Here is a 19,071-nt window from a genome sequence, read left to right as displayed (position 1 = left end):
ACCTTCAGAACAGGGATTTCTTCCCCAAAATGTATTTCCTGGCTGGGTGCTGTGGCTCACGCCTGTAATCCCAGCACTCTGGGAGGCCAAGGTAAGTGAACCACTTGAGGTCAGGAGTTTGAGACCAGCCAGAGCAACATGGCAAAACCCCATCTCAGAAAACATTAGCCAGGTGTGGTGGCAGGCACCTGTAATCCCAGCTGTTCAGAGGCTGAGGCACAAGAATCGCTTGAACCCGGTAGAAGGAGGTTGCAGTGAGCCAAGATCGTGCCACTGCACCCCAGTCTGGGTGACAGAGCGAGACTCTGTCTCAAAAAAAAAAAAAAGTATTTCCTGATTCTTGCCACGCCTGACCTTGATGCATCAGACTCTGGCTAATGAAATACCGAGGACGGTGACCCTGCAGCCCCCGTGTGGATTTGTCTGTCCTTGCTGTGATACCAGAAACTGCAAGGGGCGGTGGTGGGTGGTAGGAGTGGGGGTTCCCCCATGCCCAGGCCCTGCACCTGGGAAGCCTTTCGAGGCCATCACATGAGCTGCCTGAGGCGGACGGAGGAGATGGTGCCAAGCAGGCCCAAGAGATTCCCTGCTGGCCCTAGTACTGCTCCCCTGGGGATGCTCCTGGTTGGTTCACCACTTCATTGTGGAGCGAGGAGCTGAGCAGCCCAGCCACTGAGCAGAATTTCCCTCCAAGCACGGCCCCTTCTACCCTGCAATGCCTTCTTCCTCTGCACCCTAGGTCCCCCCCTTCCAAGTCGTTCCTTTCCAGAACGTGTGTATTCTTCTCTTCATCTTGCTAAGAAAGTTCTGGCTCTCGGTGCTCTGGCTTGGCACCTTCTAAGCTCTGTAGTCCAGGTACCCCCGCTCCCCCACCAAAAAAAAAGCGTTCTCAGCCAGGCGTGGTGGCTCACACCTGTAATTCCAGCACTTTTGGAGGCCGAGCCCGGAGGATCACTTGAGCTCAGGAGTTCAAAACTAGCCTGGCCAACATGGTGAAACCTTGTCTCTACTAAAAATACAAAAATTCGCCAGTGTGATGGTGTGCACTGTAATCCCAGCTACTCGGGAGGCTAAGACAGGAGAATCGCTTGAACCTGGGAGGTAGAGGTTGCAGCGAGAAGAGATCATGCCAATGCACTCCAGCCTGGGTGACAGAGTGACTCTGTTTCAAAAAAACAAAACAAAAAACAAACAAAAAAAACCCACTCAGGCTTAGCCATTTCTCTGGCGTCTTCACTTCCTTATGAAGGCTCCTGCAAAACTGGTATGAAGTAAAATTTGTTTGCTTTTCTCCTATTAATGTCTTTGTCAGTTTAAGGCCCAGCCAGGGACACTAAGAAAATTGCGGAAGTTTCGCTGCCTCTCCAGCAATGGTGACAGCAGGCAGCAGGTGGGTGGAGGCCGCAGAGGGCTTCTGTGCCATGACTCACCCTCTGCTCATGGAAGCAGCTAGAAAGTGAAGGTGAATCCCAAAGCACAACATTCCTTCAGGCAAAGGGAATAGAGGGAACAGATCTCTGATCAGCACAACCGCCTCTGCTACGGACAGGTCTGCTCTCCCCCAGACAGCCGTCTTCTAAGCCACCACCTCTGAATCACCTTCCCAGGTGGGAAACGAACAAAGATAAATGCAAAGCCACCGTTCCAGCCCCAGTCCAGACCTAGCAAGACCTCCTTACCCCTCTCAAAAGGGGCACGATGGCTACTCAACTTTTTCTGCACAAATTTGCCATTGTGAAATATGTTTGGAAAGGACTTTAGCAGCTTTTAACATTGCTGAACTTGAAAAAAAATTGCATCAAGAAGCAATCACTCAAGGCTCTTCTGGGGCCTTTTGAATTCTTGCCAGAGGATGCAGGTGGCAGGGGTGACAGAGGGTAACGGTGGTCTCGGGGGATGGGAGGGCTTCACAACTGTGTCTGTGGAAAAAGTCTTTTCCAAATTGGTTTATTCAAAAAGCATGCTTAGCAGTGACCAAAAACGACACAGCAGGCACGCTGGATTTCTTTCACAAGAAGAGCGAGCCTAGGAATTAAGGGAGTTTTCTAACTGGAAGGTTTTTGTGGTTACTGTATTTTCCCACACGTAATTATAAGCTGGAACAAAGGCTGGAAAACTTGGAGGATCCTGACCACGAAGGGCCCACCATCCAGCCACCTGCTTCGGTGTGTACTGAGTTTAAAAGGCCTCTAAGATGCAGACCGATTTGCTCTTCACCTCACAGTTCTACTTCCAGAAGAGGCGAGAAGTTGGGGAGACCCAAAATGAATGATGGCAGAACTGGATTGGTTTATAATCCCTCCCCACAGACAGACAGACAGACAAAACCACTTGGAAAACTCAAAATAGATGCTTGCTTGTAAAGTTTATTGACAACTGTTTGGTCCCAACACACAAAACAGCACTTGAACCACAACAAAAGTGTTCAAACAAAGTAGACAATTAAGAAAACATCTCTTTCCCCCAAACCCGATCCAAAACAAACAGTGCAAGATGGGAAAGGGGGTTTTGGTGATAACTTTTGTCATTTTTTTTAAACAGATAAATTTAATCCAGTACATCTTTCCACCCAGAAATAAAGAATTACATTGTCTTAATGCTCAAACATCATTTTACCACATCATTTAATTAAGCCTCTGGATAAAAAAATAGATAGCAATTGGACTGGCCATTGTGGAGTACATTATGAACACAACGTGCTTCCGACGTCTTCTCTCTCATTTTCAGACAGCGATTGTTAAGAGTCACACACACGTCCCAGACTAAGCAGCAACGCCAGTGAATGGTACTCAGACACACTCACGGGACGGCACAGAACTTGATTCTTCTTTGTCTGTTGCCCAAAGAACCTGTTCTTTGAGTCTGTTCCAGGTGACTTGTAATGATACCTCTCATGGTTTTAAAGTCCACCATTCTTTACATGCTAGCACAACTGAAGTCCAAGCGTGCAAACTCAGCCTTATGAAATCTTAGACTAAGGCAACTGATGTTCTCAACACCAACTATTACATTGTTTAAAAGCTCCTTTAAAAAAATTGCACATTTGCATTTCACTTCCTGTAACACTATGTCTGTAGAGGAAATGCCTTCAGGAGGATTCGGAGAGTGCCATAATACTTAGAGGGTTTTTCCATGGTGTTCTGTCTTGACTGAGGCCATGTGTTGAGAACTGGGAATCACTGGCTTCATTTAAAAGATTTGGGGAACAAAAAATCTGACTTGTAAAAATCTCTCTACAGCCCTTATTTTGTGGCATTTTATCAAAATGCTGGCTATGAAATCAGAGTCCATTTTCTGGCTTTCTAGAAGTTACCAAATATAAACATTTCCCCAAAAGAAACCATCTAACTAGTGGAAGACCTTACGCCAACAGGTTCTTTCTGCTCCATGAATGAATCCGCCTTTTTTGCCCGACAAATACAATCCATTGTAAATGTCAGGTTTCTCTAGGGGGGGTGAGAGGCCACCCGTCAGCGGACACCTCAGGCACCTAGAGAGGAAGGCCGTTCCACACCAGACGCCACAAAAAACCCAGACATGCTTCCAACAGCGAGAAGTAACGAGTAAAATCAGACACGATTAAAAGATGCTGAGCTGACATACACACACATAAAGCTTCCCAGCTACCGATACCAGCTTTAAAATTACAATAACAAGGTTAAGTGGATCAACCTTGGCCTTCCTATGTGTAGGTAGAATTCCTGTCTCTTCCCAGTGGAAATCGTATTGATCCCGCTGCTGCTGAAGCACCTCCCCACTCAGCTCTGATTTGTAATTTATGCACTTGATGCATATTTTCGAAAATCAGACTCTTTCCAATGCTGCCTCTCGACACACAATAATGTGTGTTGTAATCCGAATGCTGACTTTAAATCCATGACATCGAGACCATCTCCTTTTCCTTAACCTAACCCATATCAAACTGGAACACAGATGGGAAGCTTAAAACATCCTCAACTTTCTAGAAAGCTCCTAAATGGAACCCCAAAGTAGAAACGTTTAAAAAAATTTGTGATGAAGCCACATTTGTCAACTACAGACATAGTTTAAATAAAAAACAAGGCACACTTACAAGTCACATGGAAGCCAGGAACCTTCACATTCCAACCTGAAAATACACTCCCAACCCCTCGCCTACCCTTCTCCTTCAGTGTGTGAGCACACAGGCTTGCGGGACTCCCAACCCCTCGCCTACCCTTCTCCTTCAGTGTGTGAGCACACAGGCTTGCGGGACAGGCTTGGCTTCCAAGCCATGCCACGCACTGGGTGAATACTGTCGGAAACACCAGTAAGCAAAGGCTGAGAGACTATATTATGCTACATGTAGGATGACACCACTGACGTGGCTCAATGGAAGCAAAACCGCTTCCTGCTAGTTGAGTTCTTAGTGCTTTCTTCTTTTGGAACACCATTATATTTCATAATAGTTAGGAAAGTTTGGTAAAATATATTAAGGATGCTTTAACAAATGCCACAAGTTCTTCAAATAATTGAAAAAAGAAAAAGGAAGAATGAAGAAAAGAAAGACTTTAGCTCAAAGCTGTGTTCAATGTAAAAGAAAAACATGATGGAATACAGGTAAGATGAAGTAAATGGCTTCGGGGGCTTTTCATGACACAGAAAAGGATGTATTTTTGAAACCCACTTTTGTGTGCAGAATCAGACAGTGTTTTCCCATCCTAATTCTATATCGGAAACGGGAGTTAAAGCTTGGTTATGGGTGCTAAGGAAAAGTTGGCTGCCAATTTGACTCTATTTTTGGGTTGCTTTTTGGCTGGGCTTTCCGCAGGGTCCTTGATGAGCTGTGACTCAGAGGTTTCCGAGGAGGGGCAGGGGGGCAAGGGGACAGCTGCTGAGATGCAGGACGAGCTGGAGTCGGAGGTCAGAGTTTTGCTCTTTCCTGGTATTGGAATCTCCATTTTTCCTTCTTGGTTTAAAATCATCATTTCTGTGAATACAGAAAAGCAAACATTCAGTTCCAGGATCTGTAAGAAGTACGGGTTTTCTCTTTCTTGCTCGTATTTGCTCAAAAGATAATAATAATAAAAAGCCTCGAAATGCTACATCTATGCCACAGTTCACATATGAGTTGTGTGGCCAGTGTACTTGGCACAGAAGTCAAGTATCTATAAACTGCATCCCACCTCTCCCACTGGATTACCAAGTTGCCAAGATCTCTATTTGGAGCTATAAATTATTGAGCAAAGGTTAACACTTTTTTTTTTTTTTTTTTTCATTTTGGATTCTCTGCCCATTCATTCTCCCTGCCAGATATTAAGGACCCATAAGCTAACCACGACTTAGAGACTTCCTGAGGCAGGAGGCAGGGGGTGGGGTCGGAGCATCTCAGTGTCAGGGAGCTCCAAGCCCGTTCCATTTAGAGAGGACCTATGCTCCCCATGGGTCTATTACCGGGGATATAAAAGGACTGCGCCATGTCACAATTACCCTCAGAGCCCAGGAACTCGAGCACAGCCGGCTCTCCCGCAGTGCTGCTAGACTGCCATTTCTGTGGCTGAGCCACAGTAATCCACATGCGCGACACACAGGGCCGTGCTGCTTGAAACAGATGCATCACTATGCCTTAGGCTCCCACTGCATAGGGCACAGGGCTCCAGATCCCAAAGGCCCATGGAAGGTGAGAGTGGCAGAGGGGACGGCAGAGCCAGCTCCCTGCCCAGGCTGACCCTCAAGAGGAGAGGGACTGACAAAACTGCCCACACTGTTTTAATTACTTTCCTCTCTCATCCTGTGCATGCAGCCGAACTTGCCCAGAATAAAGGCACAAAGGCCACAATCTCACAAACGAGCTAACGTCAATCTGCCACCAACCCTAGCGAGGCACTGCACAGGAGCATGGCGTGCGTCTAGGCCTGCCTGCACAGGCTGGTTCAACCCGCAGGCAGTTACTTCCCCATCTCCTGTTTTCCAAGTCAACAGCCTCAGTTCTTTTCCTGGGCAACAGTGCTGAACACTGCTGAGGACAACAGTGTGGAACCCATGCCGAGATGGTAAAAGCCAAGCCAGGAGTCCGCGGGGTGTTCCTGGTGACCTGGAAAGCAGCATCAGCAGTGGGGAGGAGCTGGGTTCCAACAGATGAAGAGCAGGGAAGGACCTGTACGGAGCAGATGTGCTGTCCTCTCCAGAGGCCAGGCGACACCACAGGACAAGAGGGCTTGGGTTCCAATCCCGGCTCTGCCCTTGCTAGCCCAGCAGCCCAGGGCCACTGCCTCTCTAGTGACAGCACCAGCTGTGCCTTCGTCACGCAGCCTGTGGAATAAAGCGGCCGCCCCACACCTGGAGCCGTTGTGAGAGTTAAATGTGATGATGGTGTCTGTCAGCCCTGAGCACAGGGTCGGCACCAATGCCTGCACTCGGCTGGGACTCAGCGTGCTCAGCTTCCTGTCTGTTCTCAGATCACTGGACAGAGTCCAGGGGCTCCAGCCACATACACCTCCCTCCATTCACCCCTTTATAAAGCTCTTGGGCCCTTTGGACCCCCACCATGGGTGACGTGTACATCTGGTGACAGGTATGCCTGAGAGCAGCTGAACCTTCACAAAATCTGGGAAAGCGAAGCCCAACAGGCCCCCCGACCCACCCCTGTGGACTCGTCCACAGCCCCAAGCCACCAGCCCTCCAGAGTTGCCAAATCGCCCTTGCCTGACGCTCCCCAGGCAACCCGGGGCTGTGCATCCAATTCTGCAGGAACCCGGGTGGGGAAAGAAGGTCGAATAATCAGCACAGTGTTTTCCACCTGGAAAGGGGTAGTCCCTTCCCACCTCTGTCATTTACTGTATCAGCATCTCATCGTGGTTTGTTTTAAACCCCAAAGAAAACCCCCACGACAACACGGAGTCACCCACCGGAAGGCTCTGGAGGGTGCTCCTCAAACTGAATGAGATCAGCAGATTGGAGGATGACGGGGTCTGGTCTCAGCTGAGGGGACGGCAGGCATGAGGGGACGGGTGCACACAGGAGGTCGACGGGGGAGTCGTCGGTCAGGCGGAGAAGCTCCTGCTCCGTGTGACTGGGCCCTGGACAAAGAAGGCGGGTTGGGGCGCTACAGGACCTCCATGCCCACCCCCAGCACACACCCTGGGCTCACACCTGAAGTTTTCCTTCTAAGCCTTAAAGATTAAGAGAGTCAAGAAGTATTTAAGGTATTAAAAAAACAAACAAGCCAACCCAAAACCCACTAACAGGAAGATCCTGGTAATGGAATGCCTTAATAAGCTAGTTCTCCTGAAGATCCGTGTTCTCAGGAACACCGGCCCCTAAAAGGCCCAACCAGATAAAAGGGTCCTGCAGTCAGTTTCCAAAGAGAGGGGACAACCTGAGACGGGGTGTACATGGTTATCAGCAAGCGGAAGCCCAGAATCCGAAGCCCTGGGCCTGGTTCCGTGGCTTTCTAGCTGCCGACTCTGGGTGAGCTGTGGAATACGTGACTGCCCGAGACCTGCGCGCCTCCGCTGCAGAACGGAGGTCAGCACTGCTGACGGCCGTGGGGCAGCTTCGGCAGCTGATTCCCAGGAGGGCACGTCATAAAACGTCAAAGGCCATGTAACTCAGTTATCCTAAGGGCACAGGGGACGGTAACGTGATATCTATCTTACCGCATCTTTTGAAGACAAAATTCTCACCTATAACAACGAATTCAAAACTCCTTCAGAAAAGTCAGAACTGCTATAACATTCACGAGAACTGGCCTCTATCTACTACAGAGGTGGATCTACCTGAAATCTATGTGACTCGGTGTAATTTTGGGTAATATTAATGCATCAGTGTATCAAGTCCTGCCTCGGGCTGTCCTGTGACAAACACACCTTGACCAGCCTTGAGTCAGGCGCCCTGAGCCCGCTTCTGGATCAGGCCTTGACCTTGGCCTTCCATCTGGATTGGGCCTTGACCTTAGCCTTCCGTGTCTGTTGCTGAACTTGCCAGGTCCAGTCTTCGCTGGAGTCATTTCAGTGAGAATCCCGTCACCCTTGAGACCTCATCACCCTTCACAGCTGATGTCTGGATCCTTGGCCGGCCTGCCTGCCCGTAGCAGGCATCCTCTTCGCAACTTCCCAGCCCCCGAGCCCTCCCTCTGCTCCCAGGCTATGTATTGGCAGTCGGCTCTCTCCCTGCTGTTGCAAGTGTCACGAATTTCCATTATAACAAGTGTCAGAATAATTTTTTTCTTCAACACCTGAATTGGGGTAAGACGATCATTACTGGGTTGCCAACATCTTTCAGGGACTTTAACCAGTTGGCCAAACAATGCTAACAAATAAAGGTCAATTTTTCCCTCTGCTACTAACTAAATACCAAAACTGCTTTGAAAACTATGTGGCTATTTAACTTCAGTGGATGGGATGACTTGCTGGAGTCCTTTCCCTCGCTCTGCCCGACCCCAAGCCATTTCTCCTAGAATTTCACAAGCTCTTATGTCTCTGCTTGTCCTCTCTTACCACTGCCACCAGCTCCAAGCTTGAGTTCCGAGGCTGTGTGTGGTTCGGGCACCTCCAGGATGCGCTCGCCCTCCGAGGGCTGGTTTTCAAGATTGGCAGGGGAGAGACCGAGTGAACTCAAACGACCTGGAGGACAAACAGCACCCGTCAGAGAGAAATGTCAGTGAGAGAACCGTGATTTTTTACGGGGGGAGGGAATGGGTGCTTACTTACTTTTCATGTCATTTTTTAACACTACAATTCTCTTATGACCATGTCCTTTTATCCAGACCACCTGCACACAAGACATACTACTGGTTAAGCAGTGGAAAAGGAGGGGACAGAAGCCCTAACATTCAGGAAGAGTGTGACCTACGGTGCCTGCCTTTGGCTAGAATTTAGGAGCTGAGTTACTGCCAAGAAGCATGTTTCTCTACTCTCTCCTTAGCTTTTAAAGCAACAGAAGCAGCTGACAGAAACATGCCCCTATAAAAAGCAGAGTAGTTGAAAAATCATGAGACACAGTTTCAGAAATATTCTTTATAATTCCTAAAAAGACTGTCTTCCAAACACTAGTTTTGGCATATAGATTAAGGTCGTTCTCCCATGAGAGTTCTTGCCATTTTTTTGCAGAAACACCACCTAAAAGAATTAAGAGCGATCTCTCAGACCCTTTAAACTAAGTTCATTATCAGAATCACAAAGTCCTCTCCCTGATGGTGCCGCTCTCCAACTCAGCCAAGCAGACTGGTAGTAGTGGAGCTGGGCTCCCAGGCCCCCCACATGTGCACCCCGTGGCCAGGTCACTGATCGCAGCTCCCAGGCGAGTTTTGCCTGGGTCCTTGCTACTTGCTCTATTCTACTATTTTCACTTGGCTCAATCCCTCCATCTAACGCTGACCCCGACCTCTGCAGTGGCCAGGATCCTAGCCCAGTTCCCTCCTCCATGCCTGCTTCTCTCTGATCTACCATGGACAGCGCCACTGGGTGCTTTTCAAATGCAAACCTGGGCTCCAGTTCTTTCCAACACAGTCCTCCCTCCTTACCTGGAGGAGCCATGCCCTCCCTAAACCAGCTCTCGGCTCCCTGTTAGGCTCTCCACACTCCATGCCACGTGTCACATCCCTGCATCTGCTCATGCCATCATCCCCTCTGCCCAGAATGCTCTCTCCCCTCCTTGTCACGTGGTTCCCTCAGGCACATCCTTGCAGGTTCCATACCAAGCTCCCCAGGCTTGGGAAGAGGGCCCTGACACGGCCCTCCTCAATGTACCCACTGAGTATGGGGCTCCTGGCCATGACTGCACTGACCACCCTGACTAGTTGCCTGCTTGGGGGTCCTGACTCTCCCATTACCCAACACCTTTCTGAGGTTAGAGCCTGAAACTTACTCACCTGGCATACAGCGATTTAATAAAGGTTTACAGAAAGAATCAAGGAGAAATGCTAAAATCATTTACTTTAGACCAACAGTATGTTTTGAAAGGATCAATTAAAATGCCTGCCGTTCCGTTATTCTGGCAGCATTTTATTTTTCTGTTCAGCAGAGTTAGCCTGTGGCTCAGCTCTTCAGAAGATGCTCTCCCAGAAGCTGAGAAAAGTGCCCACCTGTGGAATTGCTCCCAAGAGCTCCTCCACGCTGTTGTGGCCGTAGGTCTTGGGCTGCAGAGTTTCTCCGACATACTTGGTATAGGCCATGGAAAACTCATGAAGGAAAATCTGCTGGTAGTGGTAAGTATGAAGTAAAGAGCGCACGTTTTTTGCAAACAAATACAGACTTGTGAGCTTCACACATTCTTCCATCTTATCATTAGTGAAAACCTGGGTAAAAAGAAAAAGCAGCATTAGAAATGTCAGTGACTGGCCCTGGCCCCTGGAAAGTGAGGGCCTCCCACTGAGGGAAAAGGCCCAGAGGTGAAGACGAAGAAGAAGGCAACGAAGAAGATGAAGAAGGAGACGACAAAGACGAAGAAGACAATGAGACGAAGACAAACACGACAAAGACAAAAAAGACGAAGACAAAAAAGACAAACATGAAGACAACACAGATGACAAAGATGAAGACAAAGAAAACGAAGACGACGAATTAGACACAGATGAACAAGATGAAGAGACACAAAAGACGAAGAAGAAAGGAGGAGGAGGAGGAGGAAGGAGAAAGGAAGGAAGGAAGGAGGGAGGGAAGGAGAGAGGAAAAAAGGAAGTGGGGAAGGAAAAGGAGAAGCGTCAAGGATTTCCTCCAAGAGAAGGCTATAGCCTCCAGCAAACTTCAGTTCTATTTGCAAGTCGAAGGCTGCAGTGGTCTGAAGAGATTGTGTGAGTAGGGAAGAAATCAGGGGAGGCAAACCAGGGCGGCAAATCACTGTACACACAGTGGACACTGAGGCCATTAAACCACCTCTCAAACTAGTTTTCCAAGAAACACTGTGATGGAGGATGATGCTAGCATTATTTAAAAACACATCAAAAGTAACAAGAAATAAACACAAAACCCTGTGTATGCAGGGTAAGGAAGCAGATTTCTTTACCACAAACCTTTTCAGAGTGTTTAACATGCTCTGGAGTCGCCAAGAGAAAGGATATTCCCAATCTTAGCTGGCCAGAGAAAGTCCTTTGTCTTGGAACATCCATTAACACCTGTCCAGAACTGGTGTTCTTAGGATAGATACTAACAGAGTTTAGAAAACGTTGGATGTATATCCTTTCATTATTTAATGATCAGTCCCATAGTTAGATGATGATGGCATAACATTCTTCTTTTAAATTGCTGGGGCTCATTTGTTAATATCTTATTTAGGATCATTTTCTCTTAAGGGACTATCTTATGTTTTTGGTATTAAACTTATTTTGGCTTCATAAAAATAAGTGGTAAGCTTTCCTTTTTTTTCTTTTTCAGCAGCCTAGAACAGTATTTTTTTTTTCTAGGAGATGGGTTCTTGCTATGTTGCCCAGGCTGGCCTCAAACTCCTGGACTCAACTGATTCTCTAGTCTCAGCCTCCTTAGTAGCTGGGATTATGGATGTGTACCACCTTGCCTGGCCCAGAATGATTTTTTAAAAGGTGGATTTATCTGTTCTTTCAGGGTTGGTTAAAACTCCATTGTTATCTCACTTGGTCCTGATGCCTTTTTCAGTGGTAAATTTCAGGGATCTTTTATAGTCTCTTTTATGGTAACTGGTCTAATTTTTAACTTCTTGAGTGAGTTTTGGTAACTAATTTTTTTCCAGGATTTCATTTATTTACTCTAGGTTTTTATATCTGTTGCCCAAGAACTGCATGCAGTATTCTCTTAAGATTCTCCCAATCTTGGAGCACCATTCTTGAAATGCTGCCTGTGGACCGGCTGGGCAACCTTCCTTTCTGCCCTTGCCTCACTCAACTCTCACTTCAAGTCACCACATAAACCATCTCACTCAGAAAGATAAACAGCAGCAAAATCCATCCTGGAACAGGACAAACACACCCTAGTGCCAGGATGAGGAGACCAGACTTTCCTTGGCTTTTGCCACCCATTTAGGCAGGGCTGCTTCACTGCCCGAGGTCTCAGCGTGTTCATCTGTGAAATGGTCTCTCAGGTCCCTTCCAGCTCCACACACTCTCATCTAGACCAGCAGGTAATCTGGAAACGCACAATCGATAGTTTGCAATGATATTTCTAAAGAGCCATTAACGTGCGTACCTCAACCAAGTACGGCAGGCTCTTCAGCAGTTCAGTCAAGGTCATGAATCCATATTCACAGGGGTTAAGGGGAGTGTTGTGGGTACTTTCGTAATGTCTCTTGAGCTCCTCAACAGAAAGATGGGTGGTTCCTTCCCAAGACATCAACAACACCAGCAACTGGGCAGTGAGAGATCGTAGGGACTTTCGGTTGATCAGCTGAATCTGTCTGCCAGATTCTACGTCGGCAACCTGGGGAAAATGAGAATTCACACTTTCAAAACTCCAGAGAGACAACCTTGGTTATACCCAACTCGGCTCACTTCATTTTGGTTAAGGAGACCAACAGATGAAAAATCTCTTATTTTTTTTCTCCTACACTGAAATAAAGCAAGTGAGTTTGTTTTTAGCTTCTTTGGGACACCAGACCAACACAGAAGCAGAAACCGTCCTCCCCCTGCTGGTCCATAAGTGTAAACTCTCATCAAGGTAATAACGGGGAAGGAAATTGCATCATTCTCTTTATTTTTCATTCATTCTTTTCAAACCCCACTGTAAGAAGGAGACAGGCTGGCCAGCTGACGGCCAGTGGTCCAAGCTTGTGAAGTGTGGGTTGCTGTGCTCGAAGGTGGAGTAGGGGATGAGCAGGCTAAACTATAAGCAACACTCACATGGCTTCTGTGCAGATCCGACTTGCCCATGTGCGTCCCCAGGGCAGGCTGGGGAGGTGAGAGAGGGTCTACTTTCACTACAAGGTAAGCTGCATTTTTCCAGTCTGCTATTACTAACCACAAAGCTGGTATTTTCACCCGACTAGTACCTGTCCACTCCTCAATTATTCAGATTCTCAAGGAGATAAAGGGTTTAAGTGGCTAAATGCATTGACAGGGAAACCTCACAAAACAGAGATTGTCATGTGGGGACCAAACACCATGTGAAGAAACACACATCTGGTGACTGAGCCAGCAGGCCTTGGGTGGCGGGGGTGAGTCAGTGGACTGAGCCTTTCCTGGCCAAAAAAAACAGGCAAAGCTTTGGCACACGTGCGGCTCCGGCACTGCTCTCACAAACCAGTGCTCATCCGGACAGCCTGTTTGCCCCCTTTATCTGGTTTTCCTGCCAGGGCCAAAGGTCTCGGCAGGGCTAAGTCATCGTAAGTTGGCACTCTTTGGACCGTAGATTCTGAGAGGCAGAGAGAGGTGGGTAGCATTGAGGAGCCATCCCAAGGTCAGGACATCTTTATCCGGTTCTGCCATATGCCCAGAGCTAAGGCAGGAGGGAGGCTGGCAGGCTCCCACCCCACTTACCATGGTTATGGGACCGTATAGATTTCCTGCTCAGAAGCGAGTTTCATCAATCAACCGACACCATTCCAGGGGATCCCAGTCATCGTAGCTACCCAGACCCCCACCACCACTACAGCCGCTTAGGAAAGAAACCAAACCAGAGCCTGCTCCTCTGGTACGACTTGGATCCATCCCTTGATTCTCAATCCCAGCTATGCATTAGAATCCCCTGGCAAGCTTTTAAAAACACCAATGCTCACAGTGCACTTGGACTAATTCTATAAGAATCTCAGAAGTAGGGTTGGAGAAGCTCCCAGGAGATCCAGTAGGCAGCCAGGGAGGCACCACGGAGCCTCTCTCAGCTCTCTCCATCCTTGTTGCTCACACCCCAGCTGCCCGCCCATCACACTCACCTAGCAAAGCCCTAGGTCACAGCATGGGGTCTTCCTATCCAACTGAGCCCACCCCTTTCATCATCCTGGGCAATTGAACACCAAGGGACCTGTCCCACACCACAGCCTTATAGCCTTTCAATGCCTTGCCTGTCATCTCCAACGACATCCTCTTGTGTTCAATTTCACTGCAGACACCCGTCTCTAGGGTCACAGTGCGAACCTGTCATTACCCCATCCAACATAAATCACTCAAACCTCCTGACCATCCCACTAGTAAAAGCAAGTCGGGAGCTGCTGTCAGGGTGGGAGTGCAGAGACTCTACCCGCTCAACTTCTCCCCTTCTCAAACCTCAGCAGCAACACTGCCTCCTATCTGCCGACAATTCGCCAGCCCCCTCCTTTGCTTCACTCTCCTCTTTTGTCATCCTGCCACTGACATTCCTGTCAATGTTTAAATTCCCTCACCCCATGCCTTTTCCTGGTGCCCGTCGGTAAACTCCCACCTTGAATCCGACCACCTGCTTTCCCTGAGCCGACACCTGCACAGCCACACCCCAACTGCTGCTCTCTGAGAGTCTACGGTGCCAATCTGCAGGGAGCTCTCCATACCCCTGCAGCCCACATGACATCCAGATCAAGCCATTCTCCACTCACCACGACAACTGCAGACATTCTCCCCGCTCCTAAGTCCTGAGCCTGCCTCTCCTCTCTCTCTAAGCACAGATCAGTCCCTCTCTCTGGTAGAAAATCACTCTTGGAAGAGGACTCCCTTCTATTCCTGATGACAAACATCAGACCTGCCCATGCCTGCCCCCAACCTATTGCCCTGTATGCTTCCTTCTTCCTCTGTGTGCTAGTTTCCCAGTCTCCCACACCTCAAGGCCCTCCCGTCTTAGCCCCTCTCGCCCTTGTATGTTCATCTTCTCTCTCTAGACAGATCCACATCAATGGCTTTCAGACTTGCTCAAGTTTTTCCAGGTAGGAAAACCAGCAGCCCAAATCCTCCCTTGCTCCCGCAGCCCCACAGCCTCTAGCTGCTAGCCCAGCCCTCCATCTTCACAAGCAGACAAACCAGGTTGCTGTCCAGATGACCTGGGCCATTTTCTCACCTCTCCTCACTCCTCACCCCACTCCCACGTGGGTTCTGTCTGCACAATCGACGCTGCCACTGACCTGGCCAGCGGCACCGACTCTCCCCACTGAGCTAAACCTGGAGGTCAGGCAGTCCCTCTCTGACCTGCCTTCCTATGATGCTGCTGGCCATTCCTCTGTCTTGGCTCAGGGATGTTCCGCTCTCCTGGTGTGCTTCCTGCTCTCTCACCTCCTCCTCTAACCAACCAGTACCTAAGGAGAGCTCTGAGCCGTCCTACCTCTGCCAAGGTAAGAACTTCTTCTTCCCTGCAGTCCAATACATTCAGAAACATAGTGGGGGCCGGGTGCGGTGGCTCATGCCTGTAATCCCAGGCACTCTGGGAGGCTGAGGCGGGCGGATTATCTGAGGCCAGGAGTTCGAGACCAGCCTGGTCAACGTGGTGAAACCCTGTCTCTACTAAAAATACAAAAACTAGTCGGGCATGGTGGCGGGCACCTGTAATCCCAGCTACTCGGAGGGCTGAGGCAGGAGAATCGCTTGAACCTGGGAGGTGGAGGTTGCAGTGAGCCAAGATCGCACTATTGCACTCCAGCCTGGGCCACAGAGCAAGACTCCATCTCCAAAAAACACCTCACAGTGGGAAGGAAAAGGAGAATGAACCCATTCTGGCTGTTTACGGAATTAAATGAGACAGAAATGTGTGCAGCTAGTAATGGGCCTGTAACTGAGGGTGCCGTCCCTCATGCTTCCCTTTCCATTCCTTCCTCCTGGCAGTGACTTCTCTTGGTCCTGTGGGGGAAGGGGCTGAAAACTGGCAGCTGCTCTGCCTAGGATGGGGAGGGTCAGTGCAGTCCAGGGCAGGAAACAGGACGAGCTGCCCTTGCTACTACAGCTCTGCCAGCGGCAAAGGCCACTCTGCACCTGCGCTGGCTCCTAAGCCTACTCCTAAGTGGGTGAGAATGTGGAGGGAGAAGACACTGTGTGATTACAGCTCCCAAGAACATCACAGGCAAAGCTCTCACTGGAAGGAGTTGAGCTCAGGCCAGCAGCGCTGAGGTGGCTGCACCTGGTGACCGAACCCTGGGGTGAAGAGTGACCTCATCAGTTCACAAAGGCGTAGCTTTGGCAAGGCCATTCAGAAACACACAAGAGGAAAGCCAAAACTAAACTTCCAAACCAAGGCTTCTCTTATTACCTAAGAAGCACTAATGACACAAAACAAGTTGTAAGGCTGTGACAGTTAAGTAGTTCAAGGTGTAAATACAGAAACGCTACGGCACATGCAAACGTCCTAATGAGAATTAGGCCACTATAAGCTTTATCCCATGATGGGGGAGAAAAAAAAAAACAACAACATTTACCTTCACGACATGGCAGAGTTTCTGAGTTAAAGCCGAAATGGAACTGACATCATAGTCTTGGAGACGAAATGTATAACCAAAAGTTTTAGCATATTCTGTAAGGAGATCTGTCATCATAAGGCAGTTATCTTTTTGGGACCGAAGGAGTTTAACAAACTGGGCAGCTAGAGCTTTGAACCGCTCTACCTCTGTCAGAGTAAGGATCTTTTCTTCTCCACATTCCAATACCTTCGAAAATACAAGGCGGGAGGAAAGGGAGAATAAACAAATCACAGTTGTTTACAGAATAGCAAAAAAATGTGTGCAACTAGTAACAAAAAAACAAGTCAGCATTACTGAATGGGTATAGTGTTTCAGTTCTGTGAGATGAAAAAGTGCAGAAGATTGCTTGCACAACAATGTGAATGTGCTGACCACTACTGGACAATAAATAAAAAAACAGTTACAATGCTTACTTCTGTGTTATGTGTATTTTGCCACAATAAAACAATTTTTTAAAAGCACTTTAATAAAAAAAAAATTAATAAAATCAACAGAAATTTGGTTTAACTTAGCAACAGCTTAACAGCTTAGCACTGATGTTACCTCATGTACTCAGCCTACCTTCAACACGAAGGATTTGAAAAGCATAAAACTAATGAACAAATATTCAGTGTAAGAAATCAGCCAGGTGTGGTGGCTCACGCCTGTAATCCCAGCACTTTGGGAGGCTGAGGCAGGCGGATCAGGAGCTCAAGACCAGCCTGGCCAACATGGTGAAACCCCGTCTCTATTAAAAATACAAAAATTAGCTGGACACAGTGGTGGGCAACTGTAATCCCAGCTACTTGGGAGGCTGAGCCAAGTAAACTGCTTGAACCCGCAGGTGGAGGTTATAGTGAGCTGAGATAGCGCCACTGCACTACAGCCTGGGCGACAAGAGAGAAACTCCGTCTCAAAACAAAAAAACAACAAAAAAAAACAAATCACCCTACTTAATCCCTTTTTCAATAATTACCCTAAGACAAGTTTGAATAATTCTTTATTGAAGGAAAAAGCCATATTTATCTAAAAATACTAACAAGTCAGTAATATGGCTTCTCTGATTGGAACAGCTTAGATTTTCATCCTCTTTCATAACTCCCTACTTCCCAGGAAAATAGGTCTTGAATGTGAAAAAAAAATTTCCAATATGCTGTTCAGAAAAATACTTTATAAAATTAGAATTTCTTCACTCACTTGTAAAGTATCAGGTATGGCTTCAAAAAGTTCAAGTAGTTTGGTAAACCCATAGTATGCAAGTTTGCACTGCCGGCCAAAGTGGTGATGGTAAGAGGGAATAAATTTATTAAAGGGCATCCGGAAATGGGGTTGGTGACGCAGCAAATCAACGACATCCTTGGAGAACTGTTTTGTCCTTTCTATTTCATCCTGAGTGCGTTCTTTAAAAAAAACAAAAACCATAAAATCACAGTTTTTTTCTACCCATTTGTGTTCAACATCCATACTAGAGTAAATCCTTTTGGGAATTTATAAGCGATATCATCCTTGCATTCCAAACACACACAACCTAAAACACATACACTCTGCCCTCTTTGCAAGTGGTTCTCAAACATGTTCCAGGGCAGAATACCAGGAAGTCATGATACTATTATATTATGAAATGCATATATATTCATCTTATAAGCTAGAAACAAGGTCATCTTACAAGCTAGAAACAATTTTCTAGCCCCTGCCCTGTATCTATTAAAATGACACACACCCAGGTCCCTGTACTTAAGCAAGTACTCTAGAAATTATTGCTATGAAATCACACTTCTGAATATCCCCATTTTTTTTTGTTTATTCATCTGATCTTCAGTTAAAACTTGCTAGCAGAAAAGAGAATCAGGCTTCAAAAGTTGAACAAAAAGAGAAAAAAAAAGCTTAAGCTCAGATTGTTTCTATTAATTTTTAAGTGAGAATTAGAAAAGTACTGGCATTACTAACTTTGGCCCTGGAATTCTATGATTTCGTGGACATCAGTATGCTGCAGGAGCATAGTTTAAGAACCAGACAACAGAAGGAGGATATGACCATACAGTCACCCCTTGGTGTTCTCAAGGGATCGGTTGCAGGACCCTGCTTGGATACCAAAATCCACCACCTACTCAAGTCCTGCGGTCCGCCCCGTGGAACCTGCAGACACGAAGAGTTGGCTGTCGGTATCCATGGGCTTCGCATCCCTCAATCACTGTACTTTCTCCCCGTAAGTGGACCTGTGTAGTTCTGATCTCAACTGTAACTATTAAAATTTGAAAGGCAAAACAAAACATCCATTTGAGTTGTCTTCCCTTCTCAAACGTGCAGAGTAAATAAAGTAGCTCAGAGTTCAACAGAAGAGTGAAGCAACAGGCACGGTGACAGGTTCTCAACCGGATGACTACAGCTCACAAAGCCACAGCCAGGCTGCAGGAGGCATTTGGGCAAAGTGCTGATGATGTCTGTTTTTCCCCTTAGAGCCAATTCTAAAAAGCTAGCCTGCTTTTCTTCTTTTTTTTTTTTTTTTTTGAGACAGAGTCTCGCTCTGCCGCCCAGGCTGGAGGGCAGTGGCCGGATCTCAGCTCACTGCAAGCTCCGCCTCCCGGGTTCACGCCATTCTCCTGCCTCAGCCTCCCGAGTAGCTGGGACTACAGGCGCCCGCCGCCTCGCCCGGCTAGTTTTCTGTATTTTTTAGTAGAGACGGGGTTTCACCGTGTCGGCCAGGATGGTCTCGATCTCCTGACCTCGTGATCCGCCCGTCTCGGCCTCCCAAAGTGCTGGGATTACAGGCTTGAGCCACCGCGCCCGGCCACTGCTTTTCTTTTTTTTTTTTTTTTTTTTTTT

General features: G+C 47.7%; 2 protein-coding genes across 6 annotated transcripts in view; one reads left to right on the top strand and one right to left on the bottom strand.

The window, feature by feature from the left end:
• Positions 1-2,346: 2,346 nt before the first annotated feature.
• The window catches only part of MARF1 (meiosis regulator and mRNA stability factor 1), a 49,132-nt gene continuing 32,407 nt past the window's right edge, over positions 2,347-19,071 (bottom strand). For all 4 annotated transcript variants that reach the window (XM_025371102.1, XM_025371103.1, XM_025371104.1 and 1 more), the window contains exons 20-27: positions 17,446-17,648; positions 16,228-16,455; positions 12,114-12,344; positions 10,043-10,255; positions 8,670-8,730; positions 8,457-8,582; positions 6,867-7,037; positions 2,347-4,948 (exon numbers count right to left, since the gene is read on the bottom strand). In XM_025371102.1, coding sequence (XP_025226887.1) covers positions 4,704-4,948; positions 6,867-7,037; positions 8,457-8,582; positions 8,670-8,730; positions 10,043-10,255; positions 12,114-12,344; positions 16,228-16,455; positions 17,446-17,648 — 1,478 coding nt within the window. In that variant the 3' untranslated portion in view covers positions 2,347-4,703. The remainder of the gene's footprint in view (positions 4,949-6,866; positions 7,038-8,456; positions 8,583-8,669; positions 8,731-10,042; positions 10,256-12,113; positions 12,345-16,227; positions 16,456-17,445; positions 17,649-19,071) is intronic.
• LOC112614509 (60S acidic ribosomal protein P1-like) overlaps positions 16,363-19,071 on the top strand; it is a 10,895-nt gene continuing 8,186 nt past the window's right edge. For both annotated transcript variants that reach the window (XM_025371108.1, XM_025371107.1), the window contains exon 1: positions 16,363-16,373. The gene's annotated coding sequence lies outside the window, so the exon portion shown is untranslated. The remainder of the gene's footprint in view (positions 16,374-19,071) is intronic.

Source organism: Theropithecus gelada, chromosome 20 (assembly GCF_003255815.1).
Source record: "Theropithecus gelada isolate Dixy chromosome 20, Tgel_1.0, whole genome shotgun sequence".
In the NCBI taxonomy this organism is placed as follows: domain Eukaryota; kingdom Metazoa; phylum Chordata; class Mammalia; order Primates; family Cercopithecidae; genus Theropithecus; species Theropithecus gelada.
Note: the sequence above shows the minus strand (reverse complement) of the source record. Positions and strands in the feature narration are given on the sequence as shown.